General features: G+C 47.4%; 2 protein-coding genes across 2 annotated transcripts in view; both read left to right on the top strand.

Annotated features, from left to right (window-relative positions):
* The first annotated feature begins 2,497 nt into the window (after window positions 1-2,497).
* LOC122566182 (protein transport protein Sec31A) overlaps window positions 2,498-20,919 on the top strand; it is a 34,169-nt gene continuing 15,747 nt past the window's right edge. The window contains exon 1 of the mRNA XM_043723075.1: window positions 2,498-3,454. The gene's annotated coding sequence lies outside the window, so the exon portion shown is untranslated. The remainder of the gene's footprint in view (window positions 3,455-20,919) is intronic.
* On the top strand, window positions 18,571-19,929 carry LOC122565995 (MDS1 and EVI1 complex locus protein EVI1-A-like). Its single transcript, XM_043722640.1, has one exon. It carries the CDS (start codon window positions 18,571-18,573, stop codon window positions 19,927-19,929), a length of 1,359 nt encoding a protein of 452 aa, XP_043578575.1.

Here is a 20,919-nt window from a genome sequence, read left to right as displayed (position 1 = left end):
ACTGCTGTGCCCGAGATCACTGACGGCGGTGAACGTTGCGCAACAAGGCGGAGCGAGCAGATCCACGAGGATCCGATGATCTAAGGTCTCGAGACGTATATACCTACACTGCCTCCTCGATTTACTCGTCGTGCTTAGTTTCTCGGGCGTCTCGAGCAACCTAAAGCTAAGAAGCTAACCAGAGATTGACCCAGAAAGCCAGGACTTGGATAAAGTTTCCGCCAAATATGGCGACGCAAGGATGAGTAATTTATGCGATGATCATCGCCCGATCCAAGCTACAGCTTCGCTAATTAATACAGCGTGTCTCCGGTTTCGATGCCGACGAAGCATCGGCTGGGAATTAATGGACTGTTCAAAGAGCCAGAATAGGATTCAACTTCATTGGCAACTCCGAAGCGAGTGGCTGGAGACTCTGACAAAGCTCAAAAAATTCTGTCAACTAGATCAGTGACGTTACGTTGTAACTTCCTGGTATCTAGCAGCCATAATGCTAAATTAAGAATCGCTGATCTGACAGGAAAAAGAGCTGGATGAGAAAAATAGAAATCGGGATGCCGGATAACACGAAACGACAGTTCGCGTAAAATAGATAGAACATAGTCCACAGAGGTTGAAAGTTGTTTCGCTTTCTTTAAAAGAAAAAGTTTCGATGACAATCGATCGCTACCGATCAAGTCCGATTGGTTCACTCGTGTTGCGAGACGAATCGAAAGGAGCCGCGAGCGTTTCGGTAGTAGGGATCCGTGAACGAAACCGTAACGAGGAGCTGGCCCGGTCCTAGGACAACCGGACCGTCGTCGCGGAGTGCCGAGAACCGGCAGCCAAGGGTTCGATGGTGGGGTAGTCGTACAGTTACGGAGGTGAATTAGTGGCCTAGAAGCGAGGAACAAAATAAGAGTAGTTCGACGATGAGTTGTTCAACGTGCTGGTGAAGCAGGTCTTGTTCCTCAGAGGAGAGGATCGCGGAAATACAAGGAAGAAGGTGAAACGTGTCGATCCATCGACGAAAGTGATTGCTAAATTGAAAACAAAGGCGCACGTGCGACAACTGGGTAGCTACGACGAGTACGCTAGCGACGACTGTGGAGAACAAATCGGAGGACGGTAACGTTACACGTTTCCGCTGCCGTGTTATCGATCGGATCGAACGGAACAGACATAAGAAAAAATATAGGAAATGAACATTCAACGACTCTCGTATCGAGGAAATCAAGTAGGAAGACGTTCGCACGTTCGAAGGAAACAGAAAGAAGGAACGAATGATCCGTGAAGCGGTATCGGTGGGATGTCGGTACAGTTACAAAGGTGAATTAGTTGGCGGAGAGGTTACACCGCGATTAACGACAGAGAGGAGATAGCGAACGTTACAGCCGACTTCTCGTGGCTTCTTTCTCTCTTTCTCTCCTCTCGAGGGTATATACTCGCGTCTGATGGGAGGATTCCGGCGTGTCGGTGTCCACCTGGTAGGAGTCGTGCACCAACACTATGTACTACCGCGGTAATCCCTTCGCGGCACAGAGCAAAAGAGTGGGAAGGAGAACGTCGAGGAGGAACCTCGTAGAGGAAACGATCGAGGAGCGTTAGAGGGAGAGGCCGCTGCCGCTATAGCAAAAGGAAGAAGACGCGAGGGAAAGACGGGAAGAAGAGGGAGAGAGATCGTGAGACTAAAGACGGGGTGGGAGAGGGCAGGTCGCGTGCCGGCGTGGTGCTACTCCGTGGCTGAAAGAGAGGAAAGCACTTACCTTCCCGACGTCTCTCACGGTTAACACGCAGGGGAGCTCCTCGCTATCCTTACGCGCACACCTTCCTACCTGGAGCGCACCGACGATCCACCCAGACTACCAGCGATACAAGCGAACGTCCACCGTGTGTTCCTCGTGGTTCACCTACCTACCTACCTACCTACTTACCAACCTACCCGCCAACCTACGAGTTCAGTCTCCCCGCCCAGTCCACCACGGTACCCTTCTCTTTGTGTGCGTGCTTCTCCTCGCGATATCATCCCGTCTCTCTTTCACTATCGATCCGCCTCTCGCTTGCTCCACCAACTTGGTCTACTTTCCTCTCTTTCTCTCTTCTCGCCGATCACCTTTTTCTCCCCTGCTCCGTTTCACCGTCTCAGTGTTCGCCACTCCGATCGCGACCACGCCGCGCGCTCTCCCGTCCCCGTCCCCTCTGTTCGCTCGCGCGACGCAGTTTTACTCACCGATACACTCGGCTTACTCACCACCGTACACACAGCCTCCTCTCGTCGCCGCGTCTCCTGCACCGTCTCGCCTCACCGCGCCACGCCACGCCACGACTCTCCCCGTTCCCGCCTCGACGAGCCACGACTCGCAGCGAGTCGCGTCTCACGAATCTCGTCGAGAGCGTTCGCTGATATTCCGCTTCGTCCACGAGGCAGCCCGACGGGGGGGATATCACACGCCTCGAGAGAGGACCTGGACAAGGAGCACCAAACGATCGCCGGACGGTGCTGAGCAACGTGGTTGACTCCTTCCGTTTCTCCGTGCTCTCCAGTCGAGGAACCAACCAGTCAGGACTCGGCTGTCCTGTCGACACGACACGCGATCCACGCGATCGATCGGAAACATCACGCGGGACACCACGATCGCCCCGCCGAAACACCTTCCGCATCTACGATACCACGCCACCGTCACCGTCACCGTCACCGTCACCAACCGGACAGGATACACGACGGTCGCGCGTGCAACATCCATCGATTACACGATCGTAGGTGCATCCGTGAAGATTGGTCGTCGCGTGGCCCTAGATCGTTTCATCCGTTCGAGTGACGACAGTTTCGCAAGAAGGACTATCTCTAGTCAAAAGCACGGGAAGAGGACGCACACTTCTAGGATAATTATCCCGTTCCACGACGATTCGGTGATCCGGATGACCTAGAAACGATCCGCTGGAACAGCGTTCGTCGCGTGACACGCACCGAAAGCGAGGGAAGCGCGTCGCGATCTGTCGCTCGAACACGTGGTCGCCGCCGCGCCGCCACGAGGCACGCTCTTGGAACGCAGATTCCCGTCGCGGAGCCTCCCAATCACCGTCAGGATGTTCGATCGGACGTTTCGATCTGGATACTCGTAGAATAACGATCCGCGGATGATCGATGAACGAAGAAGAAGAAGAGTGCCCGAGTGTGAGGATAGTGTGCCGTTGTTGAAACCGGAGTGCCTCCTATTTTTCCTCTTCGCTTTCTTCTACCTCTTCTTCTCTTCCTCCCTCGACTGACTGACTCTATCTTCTCTTTCTCTCACGCGGAGCTGTGGTGAACTCGTCGAACTGTTACGAACGCGCGATCAAGGGGGAAAAAAGGAAAACGAGTTTGATCGAACGGGGAAAAAATCGCAACGAAACAAGTGGGGAAAGTGAGAAACCGTTCACCGGAAGTGCAGCCAGCTACTACCCCCGGCTTCAAGGTCATGGAATGACGCATAAGGTAAACCTATTTGTTCTTCTTCGCCCGATCTCGTTCCCGTCTCGTGGCGAGGCATACCTCGGCTGGCGCCTCTGAATATTTATGAAGTTACTCGATCGATTTCTCGAAGCGTCTGTCGCGCGAAACGAGCAAAGATCACGAAAAAGAAAACGCGTCAACCTGAAATCGATTGAGACGTTCGCTTCCTTAACCGGCTACCGACCTATCGACCACTTCGTCGTATCTAAAATCTCGATTCGTACTCCTGCGGCTCCCTTCTTCTCTGGTATCGTAACGTACAAAACGACGAATATTCACTCCTCAAAGATACATCCTTCTGAGATCAAGCAGGAAACGGAATTTTCTACCTTCGCGAAATCCTATCCTACGGATACAAATCTCAAGGCGCCAACAAATTAAATAGACTCGCGACTTAAATCCTAGGAAGCGATAGGCTCGTATCGTGTGACGCCGCGTAAAAAATCGGCCGTTCATCATCGGACATAGCGGCACGATGAAAAATGATCCGTGTAACAAATAGATCCATAGATCGTTTTCCGTAACGCACGAGCGACGACGCGGCGTTTCACTCGGCGAGCCTCCCGCGGCCGTCTAATTCGCTTGGAACCAGTTTCGAAGTCGCGTTTGCGATTCCGCTTGAAAAGTAAGCGTCGCCCACGCTCGTCCTTATATCACCGAACGGTTCGTTCTGCCGCTCAACCAACGAGACACATCGCAAAAGCTATGTTCCCGCCGCGATCCTTGCCGTTTCCTCGTTCATAAATTTACGCGCCTCCGGACTGGCGAGGGGCTGCGCCCATTCGCGGGATCGCGGCTGCCACGAGATAACTTGGCGCAATGTGAGCGGTTAGACGCCCGATTTACGCGAAACTTTGAAAAATCGTTTATTCCTTGAGGTCGATTTAGTAACCGGTTTGAGGATCATATTATTGTTTACTTTTCAAAAATATCGCGCGAATAGTTGCGCAACATGGTGAATAATCTAATATAGTTTACGGGTAAGTGTAACAACTTCTGAGTCAATAAACAGGAAACTTTTGACACGTACAAAGAATCGTTACATAATCTTGGCTACCTGTAACGCGCGATAGCATGTTTCGATTGAAAAGTTGCTCCGGTTGTACGATTGTCGAAATAATTATCTCGTCTAACTATTACGCTATTACGACAGCTATTTTCCAATTCAAAACGTGCCTATTTACCGATCATATCTTTTTTCATTCCCTTTATAAATACAGTGCCACTAACCGCACGTGTATCGAAGCTAACAGCTGCTTCAAGGTAATAAACATTTGCAACGAACCTTGCGGATCATTTATGCTACGGCTTGTTCGTTTATTTTATCGTGTATTATCAGCGTAATCCTTGCCCTGGAACACCGACTCTTTTCCCTCTCGTTTATCGTCCACCACGGCTATTAACATATTCGAACACATAATAGGAATAGAACTTTGCAAACTAATATAAAATTTACGCAACATTGTCGAAATTCAGGATATTACGATCGTTTAACGAGGATTTTTTAAGAATCGATAACATTGTCAGAGAGTACGGGTAAAGCGGCGCGACATTCAACGCGTGTCGCCTGCTCCGAATCGAAGGAGGCCATCAGGCACGGCAGAAGATTCTCATGACGGTGCAGGAATATTCGTGGGTATCGCATAAATCTTTGCAAGTCGGTCGTCCGTCTCTTAACGATTGAATGATTAAATGCCACGAATTCCCCGAACCGAGATACATTATTCATAGAGAAAAGGCCGGGTACGATAGTGCACGCAGCGCTTACGGTTCCGAGCGTGCAGCAACGTTAACAGTTAATTGATAACAGGTAAACCAGCGGCGAGGCGCTTCAATTTTTGTTGTAGGAGCCACGCCGCGATCGAAATAGACCGACAAGACCGTTAACGGTCGCGCGAAACCAATAGCATCGGCCTTCCTTCCCTTCTTCTCTCTCGCGCACACTCTCTGTTCCATTATTTTCTTTCTTTTCAACCGGTTGCGCCGTTCCCGCCACCGCGCCGTTCGATCCTCGCCAAGTGCCATTAACGATTCCTCGCGACCGCGTCTCCTCTGTCTGCGTAATAACTCACAGGCGACTGTTGTTCGATTTTTTTCCAGCAGCTTCGCTCTGTAATTTACATGGACGGTTCGTACGATTAACGCTCTACTGATCGATAATGACGGAATCGACGACGATGCGAATTGAACTGCACCGGATTTATCGCGATCTAATGAGGGACGACGATGCCTATAACGGTTAGCTCTCAGAATTTTCCGCGTTTATGCGTTTATAATGCAACTCCTTTTTCACTCTGTATCGAGTTGGATGCATTCTTCGCTTCACATTCCGAAAGCTACGAAAATTTCTACGACTCCGTTCGATGGATCAAACTATCTCGCGAGCAAACGACACGAACAACTGTGAACGTTGCGAGTGATAATTTTGTCAATGTTTTTTGGAAGAATATGCAGCTGCGTAACGAGAAGAAAGGCGATTCGAGAGAATCGAATGTGGCACGTCGGTGTCAAGTGGAGCGAAGTTGCACGAACGACTGCAGGTCGCTTCCTCTTTTTCTTTTTTTTTTTCCGATTGCCCAACGATCGCGATGCGTAAACGTGTACCGACGTTATTTGAATACGACCACTATTACGAGAATGGAAAAAGCACGACAATCATGAGAGACTCCCAGAGGTTCGAACAATGTCCTCGCCTCTGGACTGGCGCAAACGGCAATAAAACGGTTCCTGAACGACAACGCCGTCTCCTCGTGGCATCTTTCGTGCCCCCCTCACGCCCCGCTTGTCATCGTGTTACGTTATTATCCGTTATCTCGAAAGCTGTCGTAAAACGCAGCTAATCTCCTAACTTATTGAGTTCCCTTACACGTTAAAAGTAATAAACAACTTTAATTTACAAGCATGAAAAAGATAGCATTATTATTAGATCGCGAATGCCTATGCGCGTTCATGTTTCCATCGACGTAATTAATTTAATGCAATCCAAGTAAAAGTTTCCTTCGCCCATTAAGTATTCTTTAATCGCGTGAATACATAAATATCAGCGAGAGGATATAATTAATTTCCCCATCTTACGTATTAAAATAAACAAAAACTATCACCATGCGAGATACGTTTACGCTGGCAGCATTTAGGTACTGTTAAATTCGCGACGCGAGTGTCCAGATGAAACCGAGGCGACAGAACGAAGTCTCGCAGAATCGCATTTAACGAGAATTTATACGTTCTTATTCTAGAAGACGCGCGCACGCGGTTGTAAATGTAAATTCGACTCGGTGCAAGTAGTGAGAAAGAGAGAAAAAGAGAGAGAGAGAGAGAGAGAGAGAGAGTGCGCGAAAGAAGGAGAGAGGAAGATGGAGACGGGGATGTTCGGTGGCATAAAGCTGTTGTTGCGTGGGCACGCGCACCGACCGCGTCTATTTATACGTCCGTTTGTGTGTACACGTACAATGGGCCTTCGCTGCTTTCAAATTAAATTCGAGCAGTACCGCAATGCCATTGTTAAGCTCATTGCCGTCCCGTCGCGGTGATCCCACCTATCGTAGACGAGCGACACACGCCTACTTTCCTCCCGGGGAAACATCCACGAGTCGAGACTGGAGCTGATCCGAGAACGAGAAAAACCATTCGTACTTTATCCTTGCGAAAAAAGAACGAACTTTCGTTTCCTGCACAGTGGAAATATATGGAAGTATATGGCCTTTTCTTGCAACTTTGCACACGGTATACTCTTTAATGTTGCAGATCGAACAGAAACAAAAAAAGAAGGTAAAAAAGTTTATAAACTGGTGGCTTAACGTGAACGGACGTGACACGTGCATGATGCGTATTCAGTCAAAGTACGAACCTGGCATTTTTACGAGCGCGAGGCGATCATCGCACATTAGCATGAGTATGCAATGTTTTTGCCGCGTTTCGATTTATGAGCATTGCAAAAAACGACCAAAAACACTGTGAAATAATACTATAGTTGGTGCAAGAAAGTTACAACCTTCTGTCTGCGTATTCGTCGTGATAACTTCCGAAACCAAGACCTCTCCTTCGACGTTATGATCCCAAACGGGCGAATACAATTCAATCGAGTGCATCGAAGTCCTCCATTCTCGATCGTTTCGCACAAGAGACACCGATTCGAAATGACGTTGAAAACTTCAGTTTGAGGCCATAATCTTGCACTTGTGACGTGACAGCGAAGATCGAAACAACTATGACTATTATGAAAGGAATCTCGCGTGAACCTTTAGCCGTACGACTCTCTCGTCAAAAATCGAGCTTAGATTTGTTAGGAAAGCGATATCCTTAAGCGGTCGTTACGCTGGCTGTATATTAATCTTAACGAGGCAGTCTTAATGAGTGCGAACGCTGGATTAGAATTCCATCATTGGTCAGAGCTCTCGAATATTTCTGAGGAATGTTCGAACGCTCGGCCAGATAATATTATATGATAACCGTTTTGATACGTGATAATTTAATGCGCGTGGGAATTCGATGATCGTGTTTTTGATAGGCTTGTTGCCGTTTCGTGGCCACCTCACCGCGAGACCAGACCTCTCCTCGATCGAATCACAGCTCTTTGTCTCTTCCTCGTTGTTCTCCGCCGCTGTTGCGCCGATAACGTTTGCCTAACTTGGAACGTTCGATTAATCATGCGCGGACGACCATGCTGGGAAAATAAGGATGACTGGAGAAACACGGAGTAATCTCCTAGTTCTATGGTCCAGTGTACCTTGACTCTAGAACGGACTATGGATCAGCTGTGTCGTATTTTGCTGACTATCGATCAGATCAACTTTATTATGTTCTTGAGAATGACAACTGTTCGAGTGCTCGAGCGTCATTTCGTTAGAGAGAAGCTTTAACGTTCAGACTTTGAATGGTATAATCGGCTATTGAATAACGTTAGGTTGAAAAGTGACAGAAAATATTTTTCTATCGTCAGTCGTTTATGTACATGTTAAATCGCGTACTTTTCCTGCCGAGAAATTGCTAATTTTTGCCGACCACGAGTCATTATCTGAATAGTGTCTAGACAATTTTTACTCCATCTACGTTCAATATCCATTGAAAGTTACATACGAGAAGTGTTAGATTCACAGCTGGCTACTGACAAAGCGCGATGCGACGCGGCAAACGCACGTGCATCCATTTACTCGATCGAAGGTTATGTCTGATCGAAGGTCTTTTACACGAAGGAAACCAATCGTTCTTATAGGAGCAAATTTTTAGACTATTCAGTAGCGATCTTTTAAGAATATAAATACACGAATGAATTTGCCGAGTAGACTTGTCAAGAAATTGAATCGTTGAGTTGATTACAGAAACGAAACGACGAATAGATCCACCTTTGTCACTTTCCACATAAGGAGCAGAAAGAACATTGGGAATCCTTTTCTTCGAATTCCGTCGATCCTCGCGAGAATCTCCTAATTTACGCTCGTTTCGCAAATGATTGGCTACCGGTGGCCTTGGAAGGACACGGTTGGTTCTGTCTCTCAGACAAGCAATTTGGAATCACATCGCGTGTCCATTAGGGCATTCTGGATCTTCCTGGAATACGTAATTCTTCTTCAGCGTGAAACTATCGCTTAATGCGTACACGCCGATTCTCCTAAAATCAGGTAAAGTCAAAAGTGCCAGTATACCGTTTAGATTTCCTCGTTTTCTACGGAGAACGCGTCAGATCGGAAACTTGTACCGGGGAATCGTCGTTTCCACGAGTTGAATGATTTCCGCGAAACGCGCGAAATTGCCCGTTTGCGATACGAGGCACAGGCTACGAGGAACGACGCAGTTGTACAGCATTCGTGTGACTTTGTGGAAAGTTGGTAATCCCCGATATCGATGCGGACCCTGGCCAACACCGTGTATAAATATATACAACGATCGGTCACAAAATCAGGAATAGATTTTCATGAATTTTCCTTGGGGCCCGTTGTTGGCTAGCGTTTGGCCCGATTCTTTCTTTTGTCGCTCGTTCATCTCCCTTCCTTTCTTTCCAGACCCGTCGCGACACCCTTTCACACGCCTCTTCCGCGACATCGTGCCTCTCTCCTCGTCCATTTTCTTACTCCGGTTTCGTTATCTCTAAACGCGTCCATCCCTCGATCTCTCGATTCTACGTGGCATCGATTCTTCGACCGTTTTCTCATGAAATATTCACGCGACACGGGACGAAATCATCGTTTGTTAGTCAACCATCTCTGTCCCCCCGTGCGTTCCCCTTTCTCCGCGGTTACGATCGTTGACGAGACCGGTCTTTGTCATCCCTGGCACATTTCTTTCCGTCGCTTTCGCGTCCCGCGAAGGCACGGAATTCATTTCGTCGAGTTCCGTGTGTCGGAAGGAAGTCTCGTTTCGATTCCATGGTACGCGACAGCGAGATAGCGAGATACGTGACACGTGGACTCGAAAGAAACATCGTCGCGAATGGTAGGGTAAACAGAACGATCGAATCTGCCTGATTAGAGCAAGAGGTGGCTCGTACAGCACATTTTGCTCGGTTACGAATACCTCGAATACATACATCGAACAACGTGAATTTAGGCCACACCGCAGTCATCGATTATGCAACAGCTCGATCGTACGCCGTTCTAATTACGGATCACGTTCTGACAGCCTCGTTCCACGACTGGACCCCTAGTTGAAGCGATTACAATTAATCACGGCAACCAGGAGCTTTACCAAACTGTGTACTCGTTCTCGCCGCCAATATCGTTCGCTACGCATTAATTAAAAGACGCTTTCTAATACGTCGAATTGAATTACAGCGGGTCATCGATCTCGCCGTGGCTTCGCTCACGGGCGTTCCCCGCGTCTATTTTCTATACTGTCGCGCTGCTCGTTTTCTCATCTGCCATAGATTTCACTCCTTTTAAATTACAATCGCCTATTAGCCGGGGAGAAGGTGCGCTCCCATACGTAATTTTCGTATCTCGGTCACGAGCGCCGTGGAATCGCCCGAAATATACCAATTACATAACCGATAGCTTTTTGACGCTGCCTCTCTTCCCTTATCTGCGAGTCCCATCGTCCTACCTGAAATCAGGAATTCTCTTTCCTTCTGTTCTTTCTTTACCTGTGATTTACCGTCGTCGCCACAAATTTCCATTATCAGTGTCAACGACCTCTGCTGACAGAATAATGTCCATTGTGCGTCCGTAAAAGATTTAAGAACTTGTCTGTGATCTTTTAATGCGACTCGAACGATAGTAAAACTTACTAAACGACGCTGTCGATAACTTTCTTCGACTATCGCCAAGGCTGTGCAGTCGTTGGCAAAAAAAAAAAAAAGAAAGACAAAGATAAATAAATAAGTAGTGCATGCGTCTAGTGCACTTTCGATCGAGTGACAAAAACGACCACCGGATGCAACGATTCAATGCGGTGAGACACGCGTGTCGTCGACATCAGGCTATCCATAACGCTGTAAAAAGGGAGTTTCTAACCTATTAAACGTCTAAAATTAAATACCATTAGAATTTGATTGCTAATAATCAATACAAAAACTCTAATAGCTTAAACACTCTATGGCGTATCGTTTTGATCGATTTCATCGGTCAGGTTCGAGATTCGATTTCGTAAACTCGGATGTCCGCCAGAGGGCATTTTCGAGTGGTTGAAACCAGAGAGAAACCGATTGTGGTCTACTCGGTCGACCTGTCTAACGACGAAGTGAATCGTTTGATGTCTTTGTTTCGGCGAACCCTTCCTCCGTTTGCCGCTCCTTTCTCTTCGTCAGCTGGCTTCCTTGGAAACGCAACGCTCCGAACAATTTTCCGATAGCGGATCGAGAAGGGAGCTGCTTCTTTCGACACCTCTCGCGCCACTTTAGCGTCGCCTGAAGATTCTTACGAAATCTCGACTGCCTGTGAGGTTCAGGCGCGGTACAGTTGACATTATGGATCGTTAAATCGAAACTTTATCACGGATATCGCGTTAAACGTCAAAAAATTATTCAAAAGTACTTGTGTCTATCGTTGTAGCTAATCTTCGATAATTACTCGACCGGAATATGCGGAAATTTCTTGAATTATACATTCGTTGTTGAACGTTCGAATTCCGAAACTATGCAGAATGGAATTTCTTTTCTCGGTGAAGTCGCATCCACGTCCAGCAGAATTCTACTATGATAATTGTATTAATTGCAATTAGGAAGCGTCTCGAGGGGAAGTTCCTTTCCATGGACACGAGTTACTTTCTTTTTCCCGTTTCTGACTCGCGTGTCTCTTCTTCGCGTGGTTCCCTCTGTTATCGCGTAATTTGCAGACAAATGGCCGTTACTGTTACCAGATGCGGTCTAAACGCGTTGCGTTGCGCGACCCATGAGAAAAATTCTCAGCCCGGCATTGTCAAGTCCTCGATCTAACGTCTATAAATGGCATAATCTTCTTCCGGCGGGGCTGGAAATATTTGGCTAACCTCAGGCAATTAGCGTTCCGCCTCGAAACGGGGCAAACTCCGCGAGAAAGTAACTACCATGCTTTGTCCTGCAACGACGAATTATTAGCCGATTAATTTTTCTAATCAAACGTCGTATCTCCACGCAGAAATTTCCTTGCGTACCTCCCGATTTTTTCATACTCTCTGTACTCTTGTCGCGTTTTAGTATTTTTTACATTGCTTTCATGCTGGTTTTTGTCAACCTTTTTACCAACGAGTCGACGAATAACGCGGAACTCGCGGCAGTACCGCGGTGAGAGTGTAAGGCGAAATTCCAGCGGCGCGCCGATAGTTAAGATTTCACGAGGAAACGCCTGCAATCGTCGGGCATTTAACTAAATCGTGGAAATAGCCGAGAAAATTACCGAATGTTATCTCATACCGAGGACTCCGAAATATGTCCGTGTATGTTGAGAGAGGCCGCGAATTACTACTTACTTACTACGTGAAAAATCATCGGCGAAGGATCGTCTATCTATCGACTGCAATTACGTATGTTCCAAGCAGCAAATCCTTGTTCTTGTTATTGAACACGTCGAGAACGCTCTCGAATTTGTACACATCATCGTTGAAGTTTCCTAGTTAGGAGAGCACCTGCAGCTACCTTGTACCACGGTTTAGTTTCACTCGAACGAATCGCTGTTAACTCGCTCCGTAACTGTTGGACAAATTAAAGCGAACGCGAACCAGGAAAAATTACGCGGGTTTCGTTTGTTGTTCTTCGCACGGATATTTCCTCTGATCTACCTAAATGTCTCTACTATTAATCGGGTACGTCTTTGATTCTTACTTTCTACCGAATTCCGTTGGAATTTAGTTCGAATCGAGCGCATTACTTTAATGAGCACGCAGATTGAAATGCAGATTCGAAAGTATCTGAAATTCAACAACGTAAGACTGTTATTCAATGAGGTTTCTAGCGAGACAGAGAGGAATGTGGATGATACGTCGTTCCCTTGGAAGCGAGATTGCAGTCATCTCTGACGGCATTGTCTTTGCTCGATCCTAATGGCTGAATACCTATTAGGGTCAGACCGTCTGTAGAAGTACCGGAAACCAAACAAGAGATTTCTTTAACCCATTCATCGCAATCCGAATAGAAAGATTGGCTCGGAGAACCGATAAGGTTAGCGAGACGCGTTATGGCAGTGTTTCCATAGAAGCGAAACAATAAAAAAAGACGAATCACTTCTCCTTTTGTCGTTTTTCCAGCTGCAAAAATTCCATCCGGATTCCTACCGGAGCTCCGAGATCTGCTTATTTTAAGCTGCTGTTTAAGCGTTTCGTAATGCCGAGCACAATTAATATATCGCCGATTGCGAGTTGTCCATTTCAAATTACGTAGACAACGTGCGTTTTCTGGCTAGAATTTTATTTATTCGGTATATAGTAGGCAGACACGTTGCGGTAAAATGAAAATAACAGAACCGCGTTGGCGTGGCACGCGGCGCGAGCGCGGAGCAAGTAGAAAAAGCCCAGACACGTCTAATCAGGAACGGACAGTTTCTACTGCGGGGAGTACTTTCTCGACGCGAACCAATTTACTAGTAAATTAGTTGCAACCATTTAACCTAACCACCTTTCGTTCGTTGATTTAAGATCTGTGGACGAACTTAAGGCTATGCAACGAGTATTTCAGAGAAACTCGATATTCTCGAGGACATTTCAATACGTGTCTCGCAACCGAGACGTAATGCAACTTGCTTCGCTTTTTCCCTTTCGTCGTCCTCCTTTCCCTTCGTTTCACTTGTTCCGCGGAAATGTAGCCGTATGCGCGAACAAGCTGCAAGGTTGCTAACTACCAAACACCGCGTGGGCGCGATCAAGCCGACATAGGAAACGGACTCGGAGCTTTTATATACCGCGGAGGCGAAATCATAAATAATAATCGTCGGATTTATCGGCGCTGCACGCGCGCAACGTACGCGTACGCAACCGGACGAAATGTTGTCGACAAATTAATTCAGTCAGAGTAGTCGGTGCAAGCACGAAACGCGAAGCTCGATGAATAATGAACGGTGTCGCTTGTCAGGCCGAATGAAAGTAACATTGAAAACGATTAAGCGGCGCAGAAACTGAACGCCACTCGTTCGCTGTTCTGTATCGTTTTACCACCTTTCACTGCCTCCTCGCTGTTTCGCGACCGCTTATTGTCCACCTTCCCTCGAATTCGCCTATAGTACCGGTGTCTGTGGATACTTTTACTTCCACTTACCCTTGCGGGTACATGAGAACGACCAAAGTTCCACTCGACTCGGAGAACACGGTTCGAATTTCACATGGGTAGTTAAGGGATTTCTGTTACGATTCTGTACTTGCTCTGTGGCCATCTTCCGACGAACTCCAATTACCCGATAAATCCTTGAAAGTTGACGAAGGGTTCGAACCAAGATTTTCCCGTAACGCGACGCTGCCATTTGTTTTATCGTCGTTATCGATCGATCGAGAGAGACGGTACGCAAATTTGACGCGCGCCGATCGGCCAATTACAATGTTACAGCAGCGACGCCGGCTATCGAAGCAATTTTACACTCATAGCAAAAGAGGCAACGGCCAACCGAAAATTACACGCGGTCTGCTGTCGCACACGTAGAGCAATATTTCGGTGTCGCGGCCCGTATGAATTTAGTGGCGCGTCTCGTATTTTATCTCCGACAAGGCGGTGGTTAAAGGGGCCCGCGTCGTAATTAAATGCCGGCACCTCTTGGCCCCGTTATCGGCAGGAGCGATCGTGCCTCATACACAGGCCCCGTGCAACAAGGAAAGACACGAATCGACGCGTCTTTCTCTCTTCTTCTTTGCTTCTTCTTATTCGACCGCATCGTCTCTTGCATCTTGTTTTTCGCCATGTCGCTCGACTCGGACAGGGCTTGAATAGGGGACAGCTCGCGGATCAAGATCGTCCGAAATCCGTAGCGAGAACGAACCTTTCTCGCAATGAGCACGATCTTAAAACGGAATTCTGCAAGATTTTTAAGCCATTGAGTAATATAGCCTGGTCGATAATTTGCCAAGTAAGCACCATTCGTGCGAATTAACCTGTCCAGCGTCAACATGTCGAGCGTTTATTAATTTAAAATCAAGATGCAAAAATCTCAACGTTATTTTTTATTCGTTCAAAATGTATCAGATTACGTTGTTCGTGCTTGAACGATTAAACGATCTTTTGTTACATTATGTTTATGTGGTGAATCGTGGGTCCGAAGAAAGACACGTTTCATAAAGGTAGAACAGAGAAGCAATTTGTTGCTACTGTAACACGTAACAATAAACAAAATATCGAATTAACGTACGAGCTCATAGCGTTGGACAGGTTAGTCGGACGAAGAAAAATTATAACGAACTGTAAAAATGCTAGTAAAGTGTCGAATTTGAATATCTCAAGCACCTTTCTTCTTTTTCTTCTTCTTTTTTTTTTTTTAACTCCGTTCCACTGCCTCGCTGTTTCTTCTCGCCGATCAAAAAACAGAAAAGTTGCGTCACGCGAAAAGAAACGACCGATTGAAATCTTCCCTGCGCCTGACAATCCGGCCAGGGACGTGGTCCGTTCGGGTAACAAGTGGCGAACGGTTATACGCGTTACACGAACGGTGTTTACCACGCCGCAGGGACGCATTTAACGCTCGAAGATTCGCAGATACATGCACAAACAGGCAACCCATGCGAGTTGAATTAATGATCTTGGCTCGCAACGCGTGGCTTATTTTTATTTATTCGAAACACGATATAATTAAATAAGAAAATCTCGCGATGGTTGCGTTGAAAGATATCGGTGCATGCTGAAATATCAGGATACTGAGATATAGAATGTAACAACGTATAGGTAAACACGAATAAACGATGTAGAAATTAGTATTCTCGGATTGTACAAATTTTAAGGATAGAGAAAACGTCGAGTCTCGTAAAATTCGAGATACATAAATACGTAAAATTGATAAAAACGGAACGGAATTGGTCGAGTGGAAACGCTACGATAAAAGATGTTGCCGAAGCATAACACCGTTCGAAAAACAACGCATTGTGCAATATGTACGTGGACCGCATGCGGCCCTGGAGGCGCACTTATGGTACACGTAGGTGAATGTCGGGAGAGAAATCATACCGGCAAGGACGACAACGAGCGAGAGGCAGAGGGTGAACGAGAAAGAAACGACGAGGGAAAGAGAGACAAACCACGCCCGACTCATCCCGACTTTCTAGAAACCGAAAACTGGATCGTGGCCGGCGGCATGTGGATCTCGACCGATCTCTGGTAACGTCAGTCGAGCTTGATTCACGTAACAGATGTCAGTCTTTAAGGATCGTGTGCCCCGCCTTTTCTTCTTCTTGTTTCGTCTGCCGTTCCACGGAACCAGCTACCGTTTCCCGTGGACATTACTCACGAAGTCGCTCGGAGAAACTCCACCTTTCGGGAGATAAAGCGGTGCCTCAGGCTTGCTCGAGGGAAACGAAATTCCGAGAAGTACGCTCCGCTCGCGATTAAGTTACCGGAAATCTGTGAAGGGAGAACGAGCGCGCGCTCTCGTCGAAAGCCTCACGGTCGATTAAGCGGCAGCGGGCTCGTTAAACCAACAACCACCAACTCTACCAAACGTTCGAATTAACGACAGGCAGAGATTCTGTTCGTAAAAGGCGCCTTTAAGATCGTGTTATCTGCTGTTGGACGCGTTACGTCGTCGTCGTCGTCGTCGACGACGTTGTATCCCGTGAAAAATCTGATTAGCACACGCGAGTTTCTCCGGTTGGCTGACTCGGATGGGAACAAGGGAAAGTACGATATGTAAATCGAACTTAATCAACGACATCTAGACGAATGACGCGTCTCTGTACCTATCGGCTCTCTTCGCAACGAATACGATTCTCGGAGAACGCGAGGAAAGCAACGGGAACGGTCCAGTTACTATCTCTTATCGTTGGAATTCAGAATTAGCGGCTTTCTCGCTGTCCATCGATAATTCCGGTAATAAAGGCTAGGAGTGTCATTAAAGAAGCTCGAGAGAACCGTTTTCCCGGTGAGGAATTTATCTCGGTTTTTGCACGCAACGATGGGTTAACGACTCGCGAACGAAACCGTTCGGCCGTTCTGGATCATCGAACACCGTCCGGGAGGGATCGCTGTTTCCGAACCGTTCGGTACACTTTCGATTCCAACCGAACACCTAACAGTTCTCGTCGCGTTCTATACACGTCGTAATTAACGCTTTTCACTATTGTCGGTCGCGAGCTTTTTGCTCCTGCTCCTTTTACGCCGGAACGGGGTTCTTGCACCGTCGCCAACTCCTCCTTTTCCCTCGGTCCCCTTCGCTCCTCCACCTCGTCCCCCTTCCCCCTTCGCCCGTCACCAACCCTGTCACCGGCGGATTTCTCTTTCGTTGGAACTGGACAACCAGCTGAAGATTAGCTTCTTCGGTAACTGGATCGACTCGCGTGAAACGACACCGGCTGTGAAAGGATTCTTCGATTTCTCGAATTAGCGAGAGCTTCCTTCGTCGAAGATCGATCGAAGAATTCGATTTACCTTCGGCTGAGCGAACGACGGTGGAAAACGAAACTGGCGAATTTCGTACAAAACGATATGCCCGCCGAAGACTTTAACGCGCGCATAAGTAACGATTTACGCGCGGTGATTTCGATGCCAGATAAGGAAACATTAACGCGACAACCTGTCTTCGTTGCAGCACGTATCATATAACTTTCTTGCGATCTCTGTCGCACGAGCAGCGTGTTTATTTGCTGCAGCCCAATTTCTTTAAACGCAGTTGGATTATAAAATCGTAATTTAAGAAATAAAACAGCTTTTTCTTGTTGATTCGCTCGAGCGATTTTACATTACGCGTGTACGTTATACGGACGGATCTGCTCGGAGATCAGTTTCGTAAGATCGAAATCAAAATCAAGAGAATACGATGTCCGTTGATTAAGATCGATAGCACGTGCTACAAAAAGAAGTTTGAACCAACGGTTAACACGTCGATTATGTCACTGGCTATGAATCTCTTGTATCACGTGTCTCGTTTTAAAGCTAGATCGTCGTACGTTCTACTAGAGTTCCGTTACATGGAGATCGTATACTTAAGAACTTCGTATACATCCTCGCGGCTTGTTCCTCGCAATCTTTCATGGTAGAAATCGTTGGTGCTGTACGTTCGACGCGCGTTCGTTACTAAAGTATCTCGATATCGTTCAGCGTGACGTCAATGCACAAAAACGCGAGCAATTTGAACGATCGGAAGATTAATTTCTACGGCTCCGAAAAACGTGTCGCTATCATCGCCTCCGGCTGAAAGAACATTCATCACGATATGTTTGACGCTTTGATGTATCGCATTCAGTTTCGTACGTTACTTAGGTAGGTCTCGTATTTGACGTATAGGATTAATTCGTGGATCTGGCAGAAACGAAATCCTTTCGGTAAATCGTATCGGTTTGTCAGCGATCCGAACGAGAGACGTGTCTGGTACGATACTTGCATTCTTTTATTGTAAATTTGCTCGTTGTCGCAGCAACCAAACAACGATGAAGATTGAAAATTAAATTGCAATTTAAACGTTCGATTTTCGATTGAATTTATTTTCAGTGATTGTAAAAAATTTGTCGGTCGTTTCAGATCATTCCGAGCGACGAGCAGGAGCAAAGCCGAGGGTGACAGAAGCGGTGTGATGAGCGGATATCTCGGTAACATTCCCCTGCCCCCAACGTTGTTGCACGACCCGAAGTACCCTCCAGCCATGCGGGAGAAAGACTCGAGTCCAAGAAAAATGCCGGGCCACATCAGCCCGAAGCAAGCCAGCATCTATCCGTTGAGCGTTCGCGTGCCGGACGTTGAAGAATTGCCATACGATTTGAGCCACGGCCACGGTCGTGGCCTGTCGAGTCCCACGAATCAACAGCAACACCGGCAACAGCCCCATATGAGTCCGGCGGCTAGACCGCCTCAATCTCATCATCAGGAGGATCTCGACTGCGAACCGTTGGATCTTCGCGTCGATCACAAGAAGGAAAGACTCACGGACGAGAATCAGAACGAGATAGAGGTTCTGAACCAAAATAGTCTCGGCGGAAGTCTTCCCTATCATACGGTTCTGTTTCCTCAGCATCATGCCGTTCATCCGTTGGTCCTCGAAGCCATGTACCGGTCGCACCATCACAGTTCGTCGGTTCCAGATCTACCTAAAATCCAAGTGCGGGCGTTACCGACCATGGTACCACTGCCACCGAACAGATTCTCCTCCACCACGTCCTCCACGTCGTCCTCTTCCTCTCAGGCTGCCGCGAGAGTCCCGAGTCCCTCGGGTGGCCAGCAACATCAGCCACAACAACAAAGTCACTCGAGTCAACAACCGCAGCAACAGCAGCAGCAACAACAACAAGCTTCCAATCTTCCACCTTACTCCATCAGCGTTCAAGCCGGTCTAAAGCCGAAGGACAGATACTCGTGCAAGTTTTGCGGCAAAGTGTTCCCCAGATCGGCGAACCTGACGCGGCACCTGAGGACGCACACCGGCGAGCAGCCGTACAAGTGCAAGTACTGCGAGAGAAGCTTCAGCATCTCTAGCAACCTTCAACGTCACGTCAGGAATATCCACAACAAGGAAAAACCGTTCAAGTGCCCGCTGTGCGAACGATGTTTCGGACAGCAGACCAACCTGGACAGACACTTGAAGAAACACGACGCCGATGGCCCAACGATACTGGACGAGGTTAGATCGAGGTACCACGGACAATTGCCGAGAGCGGACGAGTCTTACTTCGAAGAGATTCGCAGTTTCATGGGCAAGATCACCTCGCAGAGACAAGGAATACCGTACTTCCCTGGTCTGCTGGGTCATGGAGGGGACGATTTCAGGAACGACAAGCAACAACTTCAGCTGGAAGAGAAGAGAGGCGATTCTTCCTACTTCAGCGACAGGGATAACCTGAGCTCGAGGTCGAGCAGCACCGCCAGCAGACCCGAGAGCGTGCAAGAGGATCAACGAGAAGTTAATTCTCCGCCATTGTCCCCTGGAAATAACACTTGAGTCGGGCAATCCGATCGTACGTTCGACGATTCCTCGTCGGGTACGATTAATTAGACATCGAAGTATCCTCGAATCGATACGGTTCCTTGGGATTCCAAGTTTCGCCAATACGTCGCCAACCGTTCGATGGACGACCGAACCATCGCTCGTGAACAGCGCTCGTGTTTACCCGAGGACAAAGTATCGATCTTACCGTTGACGAATTACTTTTACGCAACGGACTTGTTTCGCTAATTTTACATTCTCGTGTAATTCTAACACTTGGTAACTAGAATTCATCGTGTTCAGACGTTGATCAAACGAAGAGGTGCCTTACAGAACGTGCCTGAAATGTTTTCCGAAGTATTTGATGCGCGGAGACTTACAATTAGCCGAGGCGGACGATAAAACTCGGCTTTAAGTAGTATCTTAGTAGCATTAGACGTCAGAATATTATGTTCCAATAGGGCAAGGTGGACTAATAAAATACGTGCAATTCCGTTTTTAAATTAATCGACAAGGCAGTGTTATGGAAGGAACTACACTATCGTCGATCAAAGACAAAATTTTATATAATTCTATAAAGTACAATACCCTCCTGTACTTTGAAGATTAATTTACACGGAACGTGTATAAACGCGCGAGGGCTGACAAACCGTAACTCAATTCTCGTCGTATTCGTCCTCTTTTCTCATCCAGCCGTTTTCGAAATTAGCAAGTTGGCAGAAACGCGTGGCTTCTCGTTAGAATATTTGCTGCTCGATTCGAAGGGCGAAGCTAGATAATTTCCAGCGACCGTTGCCAACAGCCAGGAGACGAAATCGTTGAACAAGACCAAGCACCACCGAACGAACGGGGAAATACCGAACGAACGGGGAAATACCGAACGAACGCGGTTTAAATTCCTTCTGGCTGGAAGGAATGGCTGAAAACGACGCTTCGCGATTTTACGACCTAGAAAGTGAATTTTAACCACTCCATCGCCTCGGTCCTAATCCGCGGTGTCGATCA

Source organism: Bombus pyrosoma, linkage group LG3 (assembly GCF_014825855.1).
Source record: "Bombus pyrosoma isolate SC7728 linkage group LG3, ASM1482585v1, whole genome shotgun sequence".
Taxonomy (NCBI): Eukaryota; Metazoa; Arthropoda; class Insecta; order Hymenoptera; family Apidae; genus Bombus; species Bombus pyrosoma.
Note: the sequence above shows the minus strand (reverse complement) of the source record. Positions and strands in the feature narration are given on the sequence as shown.